Here is a 19,117-nt window from a genome sequence, read left to right on the forward strand (position 1 = left end):
GATTTAAAAAATCTGCTCATTGCTGACCCCCATAACTCCACTGCTTGGGGCCGGCTGCAGCAGGTTGGATTCTTCAGTCGTAGGTGCTTAGAGCTGGCTGACCTTTTTCTCACGTGGTTGAGAAGCTGTGCTGTATAAATGGTATGGGATTGCCCTTTGATCCTAGAGACCTAGGGTCTAGTCTCAGTTCTGTGACCTGGGTAAGCCCCTCTGTGCCTCTCCCCCCAGTTTAGATTATATACCTGGCTGGGCAGGAACGGTTTCATGCATTGTGTTTGGAAAGTACCTAGTACCCTGGCCTCAGTTGGAGCCTCACTGCTACAGTTCATAAGAGGAAGATGTAATTTGTGCTTTTATCAATTCTCTTTATCTTCTGGCCTGTGTGGTTGTGGGGAGAAGAGTGGAGGTGAGGGAAAGAGAGAACTTGGTTAATATTAACCCTTATCTACAGGCACCTTGTCCCAGTTTGCATTTAGCAGGCTTCTTTAACAATACACCCAGGGCTGTTCCCACCCTGCCCATCAGCCTTGGAGAGAGACTTACATTGTTTAAAAGGGGGGGTTTTAGCAGGCTTACAAAAAATACCTGAGTGGCTTTTTGTTTAGTGGCAACGGTCCTCCTCCCTCCAGCGAGAGTCCAGGCAGCAGTGGTATAAACTTCCCAGACTAGCTACCTTAGCCCCAGAGAAGAGGCTTCCGTCCTTGGCTTCTCTGCTCATGTTATGCCTGCTGAGGTAGGCTGTGGCTACTTGATCACCATAACTATCATGCACCACCCCTGGAGTTTCGTTAAGCAGCTTTCTGCCTTCCTGCCCTGTTACTAATTAATTTGTGATATAGTTAATTGCAGGCACCGTCCTTTTTCTCATCAGTGATTGCAAATGTTCTCTCGCTCTGTTGGGGCTAGGCCCATGTGCCTTTGTGTTTAGGGGAAGGAGGTGGATGTGTGTGTATTGCTAATGGTATGGCCCGGGTCTGGTCCCTGAAGAAGAGAGCAGTACCATTTCCACTGGTGGTTGGATGGTCAGATCTTCCACAACCCTTCCAGCAGGCCAGGGCTAACCTGCTGTGTTCCTTGCGGGTGGGGGGGGGGGGGGGGGGAAGCTATGTCCCCAGGCCTGGGGGAGGGGTGCAGCACTGTTGGGGAGCACCTGGGTGTCCCCATTTTAGGTTTAAAACAAAAGTATTTCTTCACATAATGCACAGTCAACCTGTGGAACTCCTTGCCTGAGGATGTTGGGAAGGCCAAGACCCTAACAGGGTTCAAAAAAGAACTAGATTAGCCATTGACGGACCTATCGTCCATGAACTTTTAGCCAGGCTGGGCAGGGACGGTGTCCTTAGCCTCTGTTTGCCAGAAGCTGGCAATGGGCGACAGAGGATGGATCACTGGATGAGTCCCTGTTCTGTTCATCCCCCCCGGGGCACCTGGCATTGGCCAGTGTCAGCAGACCGGACGCTGGGCCGGATGGACGTTTGGTCTGACCCAGTCTGGCCGTTCTGATGTTCTAACCCCCCCGGCGCTTTGCCAGGTCTGCGTGTGGCTCGGCTCCCGCCTGCTCCCCAAACACGGGGGTCCCAGGGGCCCGGCCCGGCCCAGAGCAAGAACCGCCAGGCCGGGCCGGCTCCTGCTGCCCCCAGGCCCGTATTGTCCCTCTCTGGCCCCCAGCCCCAGCAAGCTCCCCCTGCACCCCGGGGCGCGCTGCCCCCCCTGTGGCTGCGAGGCCGGTGCCAGCCGGGGAGGGGGGCAAGCAGGGACAGTCTTCCCCCCCCCCCCCCGGAGCTCCCCCCCTGCACGGACTGTCAGTCCCAGCACGCGTCTTTCCACGGGGACTCCATCTCCCGGCGTGCACCACGCCCCGTGACCGCGCGATGCGGCACCAGCCCTGCCGCATGGGCTGCTGGGAGCCGTAGTCCGCCGCGGGGGCCTCGGTTTCCAGGGAAGGGGTGGGGTGGGGGGGGTCGCGGCGGCGGCGCTCTGGGCGCTGATTGGCCGCCGGGCAGCTCGGGGCCGTGGCCTGGCTTGGCGCGGAGCCGCGCGATTGGCGGAGGCGGCGGGCGGAGGAGCCTATGGGGCGCGTGGGCGGGGCCAGTTCGGGCCGGTGGCGGGAAGTGAGTGAGAGCGAGAGCGCGCTGGGAGCTCGGTGCGGAGCGGGAGTCGGGGTGAGAGGGGGCCGGGTGGGGGAGGGGCGAGGCTGGGGCGCGGTGCCGGGTGCGGTGCCTGGTGGGGGGGTGCGGTGCCGTGCCGCATGGGGCGGGGGTGAGGGGCGCAGTGCCTGGTTGTGGGGGCTGCAGGAGGGGTGGGGGTGTGGTGCTAGGTGGGGGAGGGGTGAGGATGGGGTGGGGGGGAGGGGTGCGGTGCCTGGTGGGGGGGGAAGTGGGGGAGGGGTGCGGTGCCGCATGGGGCGGGGGTGAGGGGCGCAGTGCCTGGTTGTGGGGGCTGCAGGAGGGGTGGGGGTGTGGTGCTAGGTGGGGGAGGGGTGAGGATGGGGTGGGGGGGAGGGGTGCGGTGCCTGGTGGGGGGGGAAGTGGGGGAGGGGTGCGGTGCCGCATGGGGCGGGGGTGAGGGGCGCAGTGCCTGGTTGTGGGGGCTGCAGGAGGGGTGGGGGTGTGGTGCTAGGTGGGGGAGGGGTGAGGATGGGGTGGGGGGGAGGGGTGCGGTGCCTGGTGGGGGGGGAAGTGGGGGAGGGGTGCGGTGCCGCATGGGGCGGGGGTGAGGGGCGCAGTGCCTGGTTGTGGGGGCTGCAGGAGGGGTGGGGGTGTGGTGCTAGGTGGGGGAGGGGTGAGGATGGGGTGGGGGGAGGGGCGCGGTGCCTGGGTGGGGGGGGCGCGGGAAGTATTCACGGGGAGTGGGTTCTTGGCTGAGTCCCATGGCTCCAGCCCGCTCCTGTGCAGGGGGTCGGCCGGGGGTGTGCGTTTCCTATCTAGCTGCTGAGCCTCCCCCCTTCCCCGCCCAGCGTTGTGAGGGGGCCGTTGCCCCTTATGGGGAGGGGATGATTCTGAGGCCAGCGGTTTCCCTGCCCCCCCAGGTATCCGTGTGGCAGCCATGCCCAGCACCAGGTCGCAGACCCAGGCCGCTATCGACTTCCCCCGGAGGAAACAGTCCAGGACGCCCGGCGCGCCCGCTGCGGGTTGCAAAGATGCCCCCTCGAACCCCACCAGGGTGACCCTCCTGACGCTCTCACCCCGGGAGAAGGTCCTGCCGCTGAGCCCCCGCAAACGCCTAGGTGAGGTACTGCCAGGGGACTTACCCTGCCCCCCACCTCTTGCAGGGCCAGAACCCGAATGAGAGTTCAGGGTTCCTGGCTCCCAGCCCCACACTTGGAGCTCACCGTTCCCATGGGCGCTACCAGACTGTTCCCTACACCCCACAGACAGCAGGCCTTTCTTTTCCTTTCCACCTGAAAAAAAGGAGGCACCATGATTGCTAAACGCCTGAGAATTGGGCCTTGTTTCTTGGGTAGCAAAGAACTACCTCGTTAGTCGCCCTCGCAGCCTTCTGGGTGTGGTGGCAAACGCCCAGGCCATGGGCCAAGTCCAGTTTTCTTGGGATAGATATGTTGCATCTCATATCCAGCATCTAAGGGCTTGTCAGCGCTAGAAATTTTTGCCCCTTATACTGGCATAGTTAAGTTAGAGTGGTGCAAGCCTCCTAATGTGGATGCAGATATAAGGCACCTCTACACTAGTGCAACTGCATCCACACAGAAGCTTAGACCTGTATAACTATGTCAGTAAAATGTCACACTCCAAACTGACATAATTATATTGGTAACACTTTTATTTCCAAACACGCCCCGCCCCCCACCCCCAAATCCCTAAGAGCCTGTCAATTGTGAACTGAGTGTAACTAAGGCAGTACTGACTCGGGTCTCTAGACAGCCTGGACCAAGGATTCGGAGAGGTGTCCATTCCCCACTCCACTCATCACTGAAATATTCACTCTAGGACCCTACGATTATTTTAGTGGGTGGAATAGGGAAGTGGGAGTGGACCCCAGGGGTGTGGAGGTGGGACCTAGGATTGCCAGGCGTGGGGCCGTTAAAAGTCTGATCAACGGCTCAGTGGGACAAGGCAGGCTCCCTGCAGCTCCTGGAAGCAGTGGCATGTCCTCCTGCTCCTACGTGTAGGGACAGCCGGGGGCTCTGCATGCTGGCCCCATCCCAAGCAACAGCTCTGCAGCGCCCATTGGCTGCCCCTCCGCCTAGGAACCGGAGTGGGGGACATGCTGCTGCTTTTGGGAGCTGCTTGAGGTAAGCACTTCCTGGAGCCTGCACCCTGACCCCCTCCTGTGCCCCTGTCCGAGCCCTGATCCCCTTCCTGCCCTCTGAACCCCTTGATCCCAGCCCAGAGCACCCTCCTTCACCCCACCCCCTGCATCCCAATCCCCTTCCCCAGCCCAGAGCCCCCTCCTGCACCCCTCATTTCTGGTCTCACACTGGAACCTGCACCCCAGCCAGAGCATGTTACCCCTTCCCACACCCCAACCCCCTGCCTTAGCCCGGAGCCCCTTCCACACTCTAAACCCCTCAGCCCCAGCTTGGAGCCCACTCCTGCACCCCAAATCCTTCATCCCCAGCCCCACACCAGAGCTTGCACCCCCAGTCAAAGCCCTCATCCCCTCCTGAACCCCAACCCCCTGAGCCAGCCTGTTGAAAATGAGCAGACAGAGGGACTGGAGGATGGAGGGAGTGGGGGTGGGGCAGGAGTTTTTGGTTTTGTGCAAGTAGAAAGTTGGCAACTCTAGTGGGACCTAGGAGTTGCTGCAGGGCAAAGAGCTCAGAGAAGGGGGAGAGGAAGATGGGGAAGGAAGGAAACAGGGCGGGAATGGTGCTGTTCCTAAAGGGGAACAAATTTTTCCCACTAAGTGATGATGAACATGACGAGACACTGAACAAACAAGCCAAGGTGGCTGAAAGCTTAGTCACCACATAAATGCTGTTCCACTTTTGATCTGTGCCAGCCTCCCACTGACATCAGTGGGAGTCTGCTGAGGTCAGAAATGATACGTGGTCTTCAATGGAAACCACTGCTCAGGGATTGCAATGGAAGCGTTAACCCTGTGTTAGAGCCAGCAGGCTTCTCCTGGGCTCTGTAGACTAAGCGAAGTTCCCCCTCCCTGAGGTCAATGTAGGATTGTTCTATTGTCTTATGAAGGATCCCAAGCAACAGATGAAACTGTTCCCTGGGGGGCTGGCCCACAGCTGGATCGGTCTGTCTCAGGGAGCTTTTGCTAATATTGGGACTAATTTCCCCTTGGCCCATTAATTGTAGTCACCCCCCGGGTGCCGTTCTAAATTTCTCGTGGGGTTGAGGTCCTAGCCTGGCTTTCACAGCATGCCCTGACCCTGCAATGTAAGTTGGTCACCTTCCTCCAGCCATTTACCTCTCCATTGGCCGCTGCTACTTATTGAACTTGGCGCTTCTCCCTCCTGCAGGCGATGACAACCTGTGCAACATCCCCCAGTCACTGCCCTGCTCCCCGACGAAGCAGAGCAAGGGGGAGAATGAGCTCCCATCTGCTTCTCACAAGGGGCGACGCTTGTTCTTCACCGAGCAGCCAACGACCGACTCTCCTGGCAAGAGGAACAACTTGGTGCCGTCCCCGCTCCACAAGCGGCAGGAGACCCCAAGAAGCTCTGAGCGCTCTTGTCTCAACAAGCAACCTGTGTGCATCCAGCTGTTCAAGCAGGAAGGTAGGTGTTGATGCAATGTCTGGTGGAGAACAGGCCCCAGGGCACTTCCGCGTCTTTCTCTGATGTGTCTCTCTATCTGGCATAGGCACTTGTTATCAGCAGGCGAAGAGCGTTCTGCACACAGCTGTCCCTGACCGGCTTCTTGCCAGGGAGAAGGAGACTGATGCCATCAGGCAGTTCCTGAAAGAACATGTCTGTGGGGAGAAACCTGGCAGTCTTTACATCTCCGGTGCTCCTGGCACTGGAAAAACTGCCTGTCTGAGCAGAATCCTGCAAGACTTCCAGGTATGGCTGTGGTTGGAGGTTCAGACACCTGTCTCAAATGCTGTTATGGATGTCAGCGTCTCTGCTGTAGCTACAGCAGGAACATGCCTACCTGCTATAAGCCCCGTGTACCCCCTACCTTTGGCAAACAAAATCTGGTTCCCCTGAGATCTTTCTTGGGTGATTTTATGTGGGATGGATTTTCCTGGGAAGTTTGAGGCAAATCACACAGGTGGTTTGGAGCATACAGGGAAGGGAGCAAACAGTGGGGTGACTTTGCTTCTCAGGTCCCTCCTTAAGGCTGCTCTTCTGGTTCACCACAGCTCAAACGCTTTGGCCTTAATGCTTCATGTTTGGTTTAATCTGCCATCCCCAGTCAGCATTAGCACCTCTGATTACTGGAGTTTGGGCATCTTGTAGCTCCACGTATGTGCAGAGCAATCTACGAACGCTTACCCTGGTCCCTGTCCTGCGGTGCGTAGTCTGGTTCAGGCAGTTAAATGCAGTGCATGTGGAGGGGGAATAACGAGATAGAGCATGTGCTTGGGGCAGAGTGGGGTTTGAGGAGGAGATGGTTGAGGGTGTTTCCTTAAGAGGAGAGGCTGCCATGAGAATCCGAGTTGGAGAGCGGAACTCGGAGTAAGTCTGCACTAGATACGCTCCAGCTGCACCACGGTAACGTAGACTCTTCCTACAGCGATGGAAGGGCTTCTTCCATCGCTTTAGTTAGTCCATGTCTCCGAGATGCAGTAGCTAGGCTGGGGGAAGAATTCTTCCCCTGCCCTAGCACTGTGTACACGGGAGCTTTGCTTGGCTTAATTATGTCTCTTGGGGATGAAAAATTCATCCAAGAGTGATGTAGCTAGCTTGATCTAAGGCGATGGCTATCCTACAGAGCATTACAGCTAATGCAGGTGCTCTACGCCAACGGGGGAGAGCTCTCCTGACAACTTCATTACTCCAGCCCTTGTGAACGGTGGTAGCTCTGTTGGCAGGAGAGTCTCTTCATCGATATAGCGCTGTCCACGCTGGCGCTTAGGTCAGTGTGACTTACATTGCTCGGGGGGGGGGGGGGGTGGCTTATTCACATCCCTGAGCAACATAACTTCTCCCAACTGAAGTTCTAGTATGTGCAGAGTGAGTTCTAGGTGTAGACCAGGCCAGAGGCCGAGGGACATAAGGGAGAGAGCGAGGGAGACACCTTGAAAGTGAGGGTGGGAGGCATGAATTTGCTGTGATTATGCTGGGGGATTGGTGCCCTGGGAAAGGGAGATGGCTGCTAGGCGGTCTCTGCTCTCGACCGACTACCAAAACCTGGGTCAGCTGAGCTGCGTTGTCCTTTGCTGTGGTGCGCTGATCTGCTTGGCTCGCCTGAGCCTTTCCCGGGTGCAGGACGGTGCGTGGGAAGGGATCTGAGCTGTGACTTGCTGGCTCTCTAATTCTCCCTTTTCTCCCCGTGGCAGAGTGAGCTCCCGGGCAGCAAAACCATTGTCCTGAACTGCATGTCCCTCAGCAGCTCCCAGGCCGTGTTCCTAGCCATAGCTGAGCAGATGGGCCAGCAGGGGGCGTCCAAGGTAGCTGGGAGAGACTTGGTGAGGAAGCTGGAGAAGCAGCTGACAGCAGAGGGGATGCCCATGACGTGAGTACTGTGCTCTGAAACGCTCCCAAAGTGCTGTGAGCCGCTCCGTGTGACCAGGCCAGCGGCTGGGCCTGTGTGATAGCTGTGTTCCCAGCCACAATTCCCCTAGTCATTGCAGCTGGTCGGTGCCTCTCCACACCCAGGTGCCGAGGGCTTGATTTTCCAGAGGTGCGGCGCACCGCCAGCGGCAGGGGAAGTCAGGGTGGGATGTGGGCGCTTGGCATCGTGGAAAAACCAGGCCCTTATTTTGTTACGAAGCACAGGCTGTGTCAGGGAAGGGTTGCACCCTGCCTCTGCCATGTCCCGAGCGACAGGGGGGATTGCCTGGCCATTCTTCAGCAGGGGCCGGTTAATCTCCTTGCCCCCAGGGCAATGCCTCGGTGCTGAGCTGGGCTTTCTTTCCTGCCTTTGCATAGCGTGCTGGTGCTGGATGAGATGGACCAGCTGGACAGCAAAGGACAGGACGTGCTCTACACAGTGTTTGAGTGGCCTTGGCTCATTGGCTCCAGGCTTGTCCTCATCGGTAAGTGTGTCAGTTGTGCCGTGACAGTGCTTTGGCCTGGTGCTGCCGTTGAAATGCCCTGTGGCTGCAGAAGCTCTGTGTGGGAGTGCCCTGAGGGGATGGCACATACCCATCCTCCTGCAGGAGGTGCCCTGGCATTTTCCTCTTGGAGAAAGCCGGGGAAGATTATGAAGCTGGCTTCTGGCAACAGAAATCAGTCTAGTTACTGTAGCAAACCTATCCCCTGATGGGTGCATTAAAAACTGTCCTTGCCCAGCCCCAGGATGCATGATCAATGCAGAGCCTTGCACATGATTCTCTGACCCTGGAAGATCTCACTCCCTGTTAGCCCAGGCTGCCATTCTCAATAGCCTCAATGTGCTTCGCAGGAGTGGCCAACGCCCTGGACCTCACGGACCGGATCCTGGCCAGGCTACAGGCCCGGCCCAAGTGCAAACCCCAGCTGCTAAACTTCTCACCTTACACAAAGGAGCAGATTGCCTCCATCCTGCAGGAACGGCTGAGACAGGTAAGAACCCAGGGGCCAAGTCCACATGGGCTCATCCCCTTCTCTGGGGGAGAAGCTTAGACTCCTGCGTTGACATTGGCCTCTGTGAACGAGTCCACACAGAGATCTGGAACAACGAGAGCATCTTTCTGGTGCTGTCTTGAAGAAACTTTGTAGTTGTAGCTGGCTGATCTTGCTTATTAACTGCAGCATAGCACTCTTCTGCAATGCTGGCTTCTGTGAGAGATTGCTCGCTCTGTCTCCAACCCTGCCACTTCCCACTGAGCTGGTGGCAGAAGGGACAGCTGGTGACTTTCCACAAGCAGGTCAATCAATGGCATAGGCTCAAGCCTAATGCAGGCATGGCTCCTGCCCTGTTGTGATGACCCCCCTTCCTTGGAGGGAACAGAGTCCGGGCTGTTGGGAATCCCATTCTCAGTGGCATCCCTGGATCCTCCAGACTCTGGGGGCTGGAGGTGAGATCTTAGCCATGATGCAGTGAGTTATGCACTCTGTCTTCCCAACACAAGTGGGAGAACTTCCCAGGTGCAGTGGGGTGCGTGACACAATCCACATGCATCTAGCCAAATGGGCTATTTTCTGTCTGAACCGTATTGGACCACCTGCGGCTTCTGCAGTGGAGACCTCTCCATAACTGCCCTGTGCTCCATTCTCTCGGCAGGTGTCTGGCGCTCAGGTCTTGGACAGCACTGCCATCCAGTTCTGTGCCCGGAAAGTCTCTGCCGTTTCGGGAGATGCTCGCAAGGCACTGGACGTATGCAGGTAAACGCTGCCGCCTCCGAAGGCAGGCTCCTTACCCAATGTCGTTTGAGCGAGCGTGACTTAAGGCTCCATTATGCTGCTGCTTCCCTGGCGTTGAAAGGAGGGCTTGCATCGCTGCAGGAGCGCTGCCTCCTGACCATGTTAATGTCTGAGACGTTCGCAGCCCATTACCTATGGAGGGTGAGACAAGGCGCTGCTGCCAGCCCTTCCCGCTGTGACTAGAGATTGGTTAATTACATTTGTATTGCAGAAGGCCCCATTAGCAGCTCTCAAGCAGGTTTCTTTATGAAGCTGAACCAGTTTTTCCTTCAGAATTTTTTTTCCCCTTCCTGTTCTTCCTTTCTGGGGCTGTTTTCCTCCTCCAGTTTCATTATAGACAGGACTTTTCTACCGCACTGGGGACTCTTCCTTTGCTGGGGCACATCTCCTCCAGAAAGGGGTGCCAGTTAAGCCTGTGCCAAAGGGCACATTCTGGACTAACCCATTAGCTGGGGCGTCCGTACCAGCTCCAGGACAGTTGCCATCCTGAGCGGGGAGTATGGCAGAAGCAGGGTTGTCCCAATAGGAAAACAGCTGTATTGGAGGGACATTGGCTACCAGTTGGGGCTGGGAGGGACTAGGAAAAACTTACACTAGAAACAAACAGAGGATCCTGTGGCACCTTTAAGACCTGTTAGTCTTAAAGGTGCCACAGGACCTTCTGTTGCTTTTTACAGATTCAGACTAACACGGCTACCCCTCTGATACTTTACACTAGAAACAACTCATGACTGCTGGAAAAGTCAGGTTGCCCCCCCCGCCCAGATCTGAACCTTGCCCTGCTCTGCTGGCCACCCAAACGCTGCATCATCTTGCCAGGCACGCAGTGGTTCTCTTGCTTCCTGTTGTGGCCCACTTCTTAAAATCAAATGATTTCCTGGGCACCTCATCTCCCAGCCTCCATCCATCAGTGACCCTGCAGCAACTAGGGGATTTTGTCTCATTAGGGCCATGTTTAGAGATGAAAATGAGCTCCTGTTAATGGGTGTGCGCTGCTGTTTGCATCCCACAACTTCTGTGTTCGTGCTGGTTTAGCTCCTCTCCCTGGGTGCAGGGCTTATTACTTGCTGGCTGTGATACTGCCCGCCCTGGGAATGCTTGGGAGTTTGGGTCCAGCCTCCTGGAAGAGGTGGGGGGGTGAGGAGTTGATGTCTAAAAAGTGATCACAGCTGAAGGAGAAGCATGACCCACAGAGGCATGACCCAGGCTATAGCTAGCAGCCCTGCTTGGAGACCAATGGGTGCCCTGTCGTTGTTAGGGGACCATTCTTTAGTGGGGCAGTCAGGGGGGCTCAGGTGTGGGATGTGCCTAGGGGATAAGGACTTGACCTGAGTGCATGCGAACCCTTCATGTTCCAAGCTGCTCTGTTTCAGTGCAGAGAGGCAAGGGTGCTGCCTTCAGGTCTGGGGCGTTTTAGGTTTTGACAAGCCCGAAAGGCTCAGTCTAAAGTAACTTGCATAAATCTGTGTCCTAGGCGAGCCATTGAGATGGTGGAGTTGGATGTGAGAAGCCAGACTGTCTTCAAACCACTGCCTGGCTGTAAGTAGCTGCCGCCAGCCTGAGTCAGGAAGCTCTGCACTCTTGGCTTTTATTTTTCTGTCAGTCTCCTCGACCTTAATTGTAGCCTTCCTTGCCAATGGCGTGTTTTGCGCATTACTGGAATGGAGGTCCCCAAGAGATTGCACAAACGCCTGGCACGCAAGGAGCTTTCCTTCCAGCTCTCTGGAAGCAAAAGCCCTAGATGTGAAGGTCACACCTGCTCTCGTCTCTGGGGCTGGCTTTAACTAGAATGAAAGCACTTAAGTGTAGGTGTGAAATAGCAGCTCGCAAATGGGGGGACAGAGTGGGCGGGAGTTCAGATTGGGATAGTCGCAGTGGAACCTTTCCAAGTGCAAGCTGTACATAGGGACAGTGTGCTGGGGGGGGGGGGGGGGGAAGATATTAGCACTGTCTCAGACCGTGTTCCAAAGGACTTCAGCCCTTCCCCTTGGATTTTTGGCTGCCGTATGCAGGATGTGCTGTTCTTAGGGGTGGCTAAAACATCCCCCGCTCTTTGGGTCCTCATCAATTTTGTGACCATATATATATAGAATATGGTTCTCTCTCCCTCTACTCCTGGTGCTTCAGACTATAGTAAGATGAAGTTTGCTCTAAAAATCCACTTTTCTTTGCACCATTTTATGCCACTGGCATTTTGCCCTGCTGTGTCCTAACAGTGAAACTAGATGGATCAGTTTCACTTCCTGGTTCCCACGCACTGGCCCAGGGCTGCAGGATTTGGGTTCCCAGTGCGATGGGGAAGGAAGGGATAGTTACATCCCACTCAAACCCATGGCTTCTGACAACTCGGACTTGACTGGGTTGCCTTTAGCCAGTAGCCAATACACTGGCCTATTTCCTGTCCTAGTGTTGTGTTGCTTCTATATTAATCAAACCCCATCTCCTCTGACTCAGCATTGTCTGGCCTACAGGTAAATCGCCCGCTACCTCCGCCTCGGTCTCCCCAGTTCCTAGGAGAGTTGGGCTCCCGCACATATCCCGGGTGATCTCGGATGTGTATGGTGACAGGATGGCCCTGGGAAGTGATGGAGCCAGTGACTCCTTCCCCCTGCAGCAGAAGATTCTGGTCTGCTCCCTGCTGCTCCTAGCCAGGCAGCTGAAAGCCAAGGAGGTGACGCTGGGGAAGGTGAGTCAGGCCGTTGGGTTGTACGGCGAGACGAACCTGAGCTCTTTGCCTCAGGCTCCACCCTAGTCCAACAGCAGTAGGTTGGGGGTTGCGACTCCCTGGGAAGGACAGTCTTCTCCACCTGGCGGGTCCAGTCGTGAGCCCCACCGGGCAGGTGACGTGGGCCCGTCTTGTTTGCAGGCAGGCGCTCAGAGCGACGTTGACGCACTCTGGAGGGGGAATTGGGTTTAGCCCCACACCTGGAGATGGTCAGCCCAGGGAGGGGGAGGCGGATGGGGATGGAGGCTTGCTGGCACCTGTGCGTCTCCCTCACCTGCGTTCAGTGGCTGTGGGTGATGACCGCTTGCTCCCTCGCTCCTCTCCCAGCTACATGAAGCCTACAGCAGAGTCTGCCGGCGGCAGCAGATGGCACCCGTAGCCCAGTCTGACTGCCTCTCCCTCGCCACCCTCTTGGAATCCAGGGGCATCCTGGCACTGAAGAAAGCCAAGGAAGCCAGGCTCACAAAGGTACCCCCACAAACCATGCTGCTTTCTCCCCAGGGACAGGCTCCAAAGGGAGCTGCTGCAGAAATGGGGGTGGCTGCGACACACAGGCCTGGCGGGCAAAGGGAGGAGAGCACTGGGAAATGCAGGTTAGCTGGGGAGCCAGCAGGGTCGAGGAGAACCCTGAGGAGGGATGGATAGCAGGGGAGAGCTGCCCTGACCTGACGGTCGGGCGCCAGGACTAGAAGGGCTCTCAGACCAGTGACTCTGTTGTGGGGACATTTTAACTCCTGGAGGATCTGACGCCGGCCGCTCTCGGAGGCAGGCTACGGCCGGAAGGCCCCAGTGCTTTGCTCTGGTGGTGGACTAGGTGGGCCGGTGCGTGAGCGGCAGGAGACCAGGCAGTTCCTGTTGGTGCTGCTGCTTGTATGGACCCTGTAACCTCGGGTGAGGGTTTGAGTAGCCTGGGCCGTGCTCATTGGCTCCCACGGATGCTGGGCAGGTCTGTGTAGTAAGGAGCCTTGTCTCTCCTTCAGGTTTCCCTGAAGATAGAGGAGAAGGATGTGGAACATGCCCTCAAGGACGGCGTCTTGATTGGAAACATCTTGGCGGGGGGGCAGCTCTAGACTCCTCTACCTTGATGCCTCTTTTCAAAGGGATATGGCTCTCTCCGTGTCTTAGACAAATAACTGCCTGGGCTCCGTTGTCCGCGGTAACAACCTTCGCTGAAGGTCACGCTGAGCCATGGCAGTGGAGCGTTTAAAAGGATGAATTTGATCTGCCTTCAGCTCACGACATCTCGGTATAAAGCTGCCTCGTTTGTTTTTAACTGTATCCTTGTTTTTAAATATGCCGCCGGCTGAGGTGGCTAATGCCCTGAGTCTGAGACAAAGCCAAAGTGACCCTCCTTGTGGTGGATTTGGAACAGTTTGTGAATGGCTGCAGGCCCTATGCCGAGCCTCTTGCAGGGCTCCATTTCCCTCTTGGATCCAGGATGTTTGCTGGCCGTCCTGACATCCTTTCCCCACAACCTGCACGTACGCCATCATGTTGCCTTTTTTGAACAGCTGGAGATCAAAGGGATGGTGCTCAGGCAGCAAGAGTCTGTTTGGAGAAACGAAACCATTAGCAGCGCGAGAGGCTGCAGGAGGAAATGAGATGGCAGGCGCTGCGCTCCCAACCCAGGCTCCTTTGAAGTCTAGTTATTTCCGCGTAGCAGATGTCGCTCTTAGTGAGGCTTAATGTCTCTGGGGCTCGATCAGGGCTTAGTCTGAAGCCCTGAGGGCTGTGTGTATCTTACTGTTCAAGCTGTGGATACATTTATTCCTACTTGTTTGTGACATTATGAAGAGTCACGTTAGGCCTCTTCCAAAAGACCCAGTTTCTTCTCCCCTTTCCTGTGCGCTAGAAAGTAACAGAACATCTGGCCTATGACACCACCCAGCCTGCACCCTGCTCTGCGCATCAGAGGTTCCTAATCTCGGCATTGGTTTTAATTTGATTCTACTCTTCCCCCTCCCCTGCATCCCTAAGGAGTGACCCACTTCAGACATCGTGATGTATTCGCCCTTGGAGCAAGCTTTCTCCAGCAGGGGGCATTCTTGTAGCACAATGAACCGTGCTTCTTTCGCCTGAAATAAGTTTGTAAAGTTTGAGGAAGCTGTATTGCGTGTGTGAGGCCAAACAGTGTGGGGATTCTGGGCAACCCCTTCTCCTATCTATTTTTAAATTAAAAAGTAACCTCTCTGCGTTGAAAATGACTTACTGTCTGATCAGTGTCATCTGTTTGTAATGAGCCTCTTGTGAGAGCATAGACCAGACTAAAATGTGTGCCAATGCCATGAACGTTGGGCATGTGTTATGTCCCTCCCTAACCTCTGTCCCCCCACATCTCCCAGGTTGGATGGACTCACTCCTGTAGCAGGTGTGTTCTGAAAGGCGGGTGCCAGGACAGAACTCCACTGCGAGATAGGCCCAGCTGTATTTACGGGTGGGGAAACACAAAGCCCCACTCTCTCACTGATGTGCGGCAGTCTCTGACCAGCTCGACAGGCACTTTGAAACTATCCTCCAGTGCTGAGAAGACACGATTACATTTTCTGCAGCTTATGTTAAAAATAATACAGGCTTCGACAAAATCGCAGCTTGCTTCATAGGCCGGCTGTGCCTCCCCCTTCTCCTGGTGCCGTCCTTGCAAGGGGTTCAGTGGGGCTGTGAGACTGATGCTAACTTGTGTGGAACCCCTCTGCTATCCCACAGGGTGCACCGATTCTCCACACACACTGCAGGCGGGGGTAAGCTGCCACCATGCATGGCCAGTGCAATCAGTGGGTACTGTCTAATGCCCACTGTTTAAATGGAGTGGGATGTGCAGTCCCCAAGCAACCCAGGTTCCTGGCTACTGGAACCCATCTAGGCCCTGTGCTACAAGGAGTTTCTGTGGTGCTGTTCACCTAGTCTAGTCCATTAGCCTTCGCCACACCCATGGCTGCTGGTGAAGATGAGCTGTGGTCTAATAAGAAGCAGGCTCGGAGCAGGATTGAGAACAGATGGGAGCCTTGATTTAAATTGCATTTTATTGGCTGCAGAGACCTTGAGAGAGACGGTTGTTCCTCCAGCTACCGTCCATGCTGGGTCCACTGCCAGCTGGGCCAAACTATTAGCAAATTTGCAAAGATGCTGGCAGCAAGATAGGGGTCAGCCAGAGCCACCACAACAGATACGGTCTTGGGAGCTGCTGTTTCCTCCTTGCCCTTTGCGGCTCCCAGCACCAGCTCGTTGTGCATAAGCTGAAAGCTGAGTTATTTTTAACCACCCCTGCTGCAGCCTCCCAGTGGGATCTGAGAATCCCTCTGGCTCCTCTCCTGCCGGGGGTGGTTGCTACCCAGGGTAGATAGACTCCAGCTTGCTCTCCCTGAGTGGTAATGGCACCTGCAGGGCCTTGAGCATGGGGACTGCTGTCAGGAAAGGCAACAGCTCCTTGCTGCCGCTGATCACTCACTCTCCAGGCTGCAAAGCGGGGGTGGTGTCCATGCAGCATCAGGTCTGTGCTGTGCTCAGGGAGGGGATGGCCCCTGAATCAAATCCTCTGCGTAGAAATTAAAGCCCACCGAGATCTGGCCCTTTCTAAGTGCAGACTTTAATCCCCGTGAGCGAGGACTTCTCTGCTATTAAAGGGAAACGGCTTGAGCTGAGCACTTCTAGAGCAGGCCTGCACCTGGCAACTGATGTCAGGAGCAGAGCCAGGTGCCTCTGTGAGTGAGGTATCACACCTACGCTGGAGAAAATGCAGCTGCCTCTTCGCGCTCTCTCCCCCAGTGAAGGTTAGGGGCTGGCCCCAGGTAACTGGCGCAGAGCCGGAGCAGAGCTGGCGAGCAATGGGCTGAAGTGGCACTGATTTCCAGCGGCCTGGATGCATGTCACCTTGCTGGGCTCAAAGCTACTCTCAGGGGAAAGGGGACTGCGGGGTGGGGGAAAGAGTCCATGTTTGTCTGGGGAGCAATGGGGGCTGGCAAGGTGCAGAGGAGGGGGCTGAAATGATCGAGGGCACAGACCCCTTTCAAACTTGCCTCTTCGTCATGCCCCCAAACGGGCCCGCTCTCTGTCACTTGGCTGGGCCTGTGCGCAAAACGGGCTCGTCCGTTTGAACCGATTGTCCTGGTGGGGATAGCGGGCAGCTGCCCTCTGCCAGTTGGAATCTGAATTGTCCAGCTGTGTGGCATAGACCCTGTACTGCTGCTTGCCACTGGAGGAGGGGCAGCTGGGGGGAGGCTCCGGGCAGGGCCGTGCTGGGAGGCTCTGGCATAGGAGGAAAGCTCTGGGCTGTGTAAGAAGAGCAGATAGTTTGGGGCCGTGGCTGGGCATGGTCCCAACACCTCCCTCCCTCCCCGCCTTGGCCTGGAGCGCAGAGCTTCTGGCCCCTTTTCTCAACAGCCGCTGGCTGCGGGGTGAAGGCCGGACTCCCGCAGGCCGTGGGGTCTGTGCAGGGCCCTCGGCCTAGCTCCACACCACAGCTGACTGCGCCCTGGCAAAAGAGCTCCCTTTTTCTCTGAAAGGCACTAATTGGGTTCTGAATCACGCTAGGCTGCTTTGATCTCTCAGCCATTTCCCACACAGCCTGCAAGCGCCTCATCAGCGATTTCTAATGAGGGGGCCCGGCTGTCTCCTCCAGGCCCTCTTCCACCCCCCATCCCTGCCTATTAGGCACCAGTACAGCTGCCCGGCTCTGCTTGGCAATGGGGCTGGGAGGTGAAGTCTGTATTTGTGCCTGGGCTGGGGGGGGGGGACAGGCGCTCCAGCACGACTCCAGTGCCGGTGAGGGCAGAGGGGTGCCCCCTTCTGGCCAGGCAGCAGAGCGGCTGTACTGCCTTCGTGCCATCTGCCTGTTAGACTCGAACCCAAGCCCCTCGCAGGCAGCCCGTGGCGCCTTTGCTCCCTGCTGCCCTTTGGCGAGGGCTGGAATCCTGCTAACAATTCTCACTGACAGGTTCAACCTGTCCTGCTGCGTGTGGTCAGTGGAGATCCCCAGGAGTCAGGCTGTTACTGCCGGGCTCTGGGGCACAGTCCAACGGGGGTCATCACACTCCACCTCCCTGAATCCCCCACCCCTTCCCTGGAGTCAGACCTGTGTGGTGGTCGAACACTGGTTCTGTTCCACCCCAGAGGAGACTGCAGATCAGCAGTGGGCACAGTCATTCCTGTGTGTAGCTAGGAACTGTGTGGCTGGACCTCTGGACCGCTGGGGCCTGGGCACCACGATCTGCAGAGCACTTTGGGCAAAGAAAGGAGCGAGAGTGTGGATTGTTCTCATCTCTGCTCTTACCCTCCACACACCCCCAGCTCCCTGCTCCCCCAAAGGTGCCTTTGTTTACAGCAGGGCTGTGCCCCCAGCCTGGGATGGGTGCCCCAGAGGGAGCCCTGCCATTACAAGGGGATACTTCTGAACCTTTTGGTTTGACTGTCACTTCAGAAACGGAGCTGGTGGGTTTGACTGCTGGCAGCAGCCTGGGTGCTGGAGGACCACAGCGGTGGTGACCTGTGGTGCGGGTGAGGACAACGGAAGAGCAGGTGAGGGGCAAGTTGTGGGGCTGGGCGAAGCCCCTCCCTCAAAGCCCCACCATTTGCACTCCAGTGCCTTGCAGCAGAGGGTCCCGCGGGGGGTGGCCCGGCCCGGAGCAGAAGTGTTTTAGGGGAACTTCCTGCAGATTGTTTCCTTTCACATATTTATTTAATCCGTCTGGAAGCCAATAAAAACATCCTCGCCCCGGCGGCCTTGGTGACTCCAGCCTGGGGCCGCCAGCGCAGGACTCTGCCTGGGCCCAGGGGAGACAGCCCAGTTCCCCTGGGGGGCTGTGCGGGCAGACAGGAGGCGGAAATGGGCTGGAAACACGAGGGGAAGGAAGGGGGTTGGTCTGGCTTTTTAACACCCTCCAGAGCCTGAAAACCTCCCTTGAAAGGAGTGGGGGGAGGAAGGGCTGTATCTGAGCCCCCCCCAGGTGAGCTTAGCCCCCCGCTTGCTGGGGATGGGGGGTCTCAGGCTGCCCCCCACAGTCCGTCTGGCCCGAGCCCGCTTGGCCATGAGCAGCCCAGGCCCCAGGTGTGGCGGAGCCGGGCGGGCGCTAGGACCCGGGGCAGCCGCGTTCCTGTTGCAGCAGCAGCCGGTGCAAACACCCACTCCCCAGAAGCGGGGGAATCCTGGCCGCTGGTTTCCGAGAGGGCTTCCCCCGGCGAGCCCGGCCAGGTAAGCGAGCCTCCCCTCCCCCCCAATGCAAGCGCGGGCCATGTCTACCAGCTGCTCCCCCCCCCCCCCCCCTTTGCAGCCCCCCCCCCTCGGGGGCCCGAGCCCAGAAAGTTGTGTCTGGGGGGAGGGGTGCGGCTCCTTGCACTTTGTCCGGGGTCCGAGCTTGTCTCTGCAAACTGCCCCCCCCCTTTGCAAACTCTCCGGCAGCCCCCGGGCTGGGGGGACTTGCAAACTGCTGCTGCGGGGAAGGAGAAGTGGGAGAGCCTGGGGCGAGCCGCGGGGCCGGGCTCGGGGCGGGTTGGCCCCGCCGTCTGCACGGGCCGAGCCGGGGGAGGAGCGGATGTGAACTTTCCCCAAGTCCGGGGCCGGGGCCAGGCCGGCCCGTGTCCAGCCCTGTCCCGGGCTGACCAGCTCTCCATAGTCCCGGGGCCTGCTGCGAGGCTGGCATGGGGGCTGCAGGGCCCGGGGGGGGGGGGCAGAGCCCTGAAGCCACGTGATGTTAGTTCCAGCTGCGGTCTGACAGCTGGATCTGCCGCCCCCCCCCTCCCAATGCAACATACATGGCCCTGTCTGTACAACCGAGATTTCTGCTCGCAGCCGAGCCCGGAGACTTGGATCAAAGTTTCGCCGCTGCCGGGCTTCGGCTCCCCCCCCCCCCCCAGTCCCCCCTTGTGCAGCTGCTAAAACCCGCCTGCGAGCTCCACCCCAGAGGTGGTTGCATTTCAAGGTTGGCGGTGAGAGAGATTTCCAGCCAAATCTGGAAGGCTTGAAATGGGAG

The 19,117-nt window shown here is 57.5% G+C and overlaps 1 protein-coding gene across 1 annotated transcript; it reads left to right on the top strand.

The window, feature by feature from the left end:
• The first annotated feature begins 2,104 nt into the window (after positions 1–2,104).
• CDC6 (cell division cycle 6) lies at positions 2,105–14,346 on the top strand. Its single transcript, XM_034756244.1, has 12 exons — positions 2,105–2,162; positions 3,029–3,226; positions 5,438–5,695; positions 5,781–5,980; positions 7,423–7,598; positions 8,015–8,121; positions 8,490–8,629; positions 9,291–9,391; positions 10,905–10,969; positions 11,902–12,116; positions 12,483–12,623; positions 13,136–14,346. The coding sequence occupies exons 2-12, from the start codon at positions 3,046–3,048 to the stop codon at positions 13,223–13,225; spliced, it is 1,674 nt and encodes a 557-aa protein (XP_034612135.1). The 5' UTR covers positions 2,105–2,162; positions 3,029–3,045; the 3' UTR covers positions 13,226–14,346.
• Positions 14,347–19,117: the final 4,771 nt, after the last annotated feature.

The sequence above is a fragment of the Trachemys scripta genome, chromosome 23 (genome assembly GCF_013100865.1).
Source record: "Trachemys scripta elegans isolate TJP31775 chromosome 23, CAS_Tse_1.0, whole genome shotgun sequence".
Classification (NCBI taxonomy): Eukaryota; Metazoa; Chordata; order Testudines; family Emydidae; genus Trachemys; species Trachemys scripta.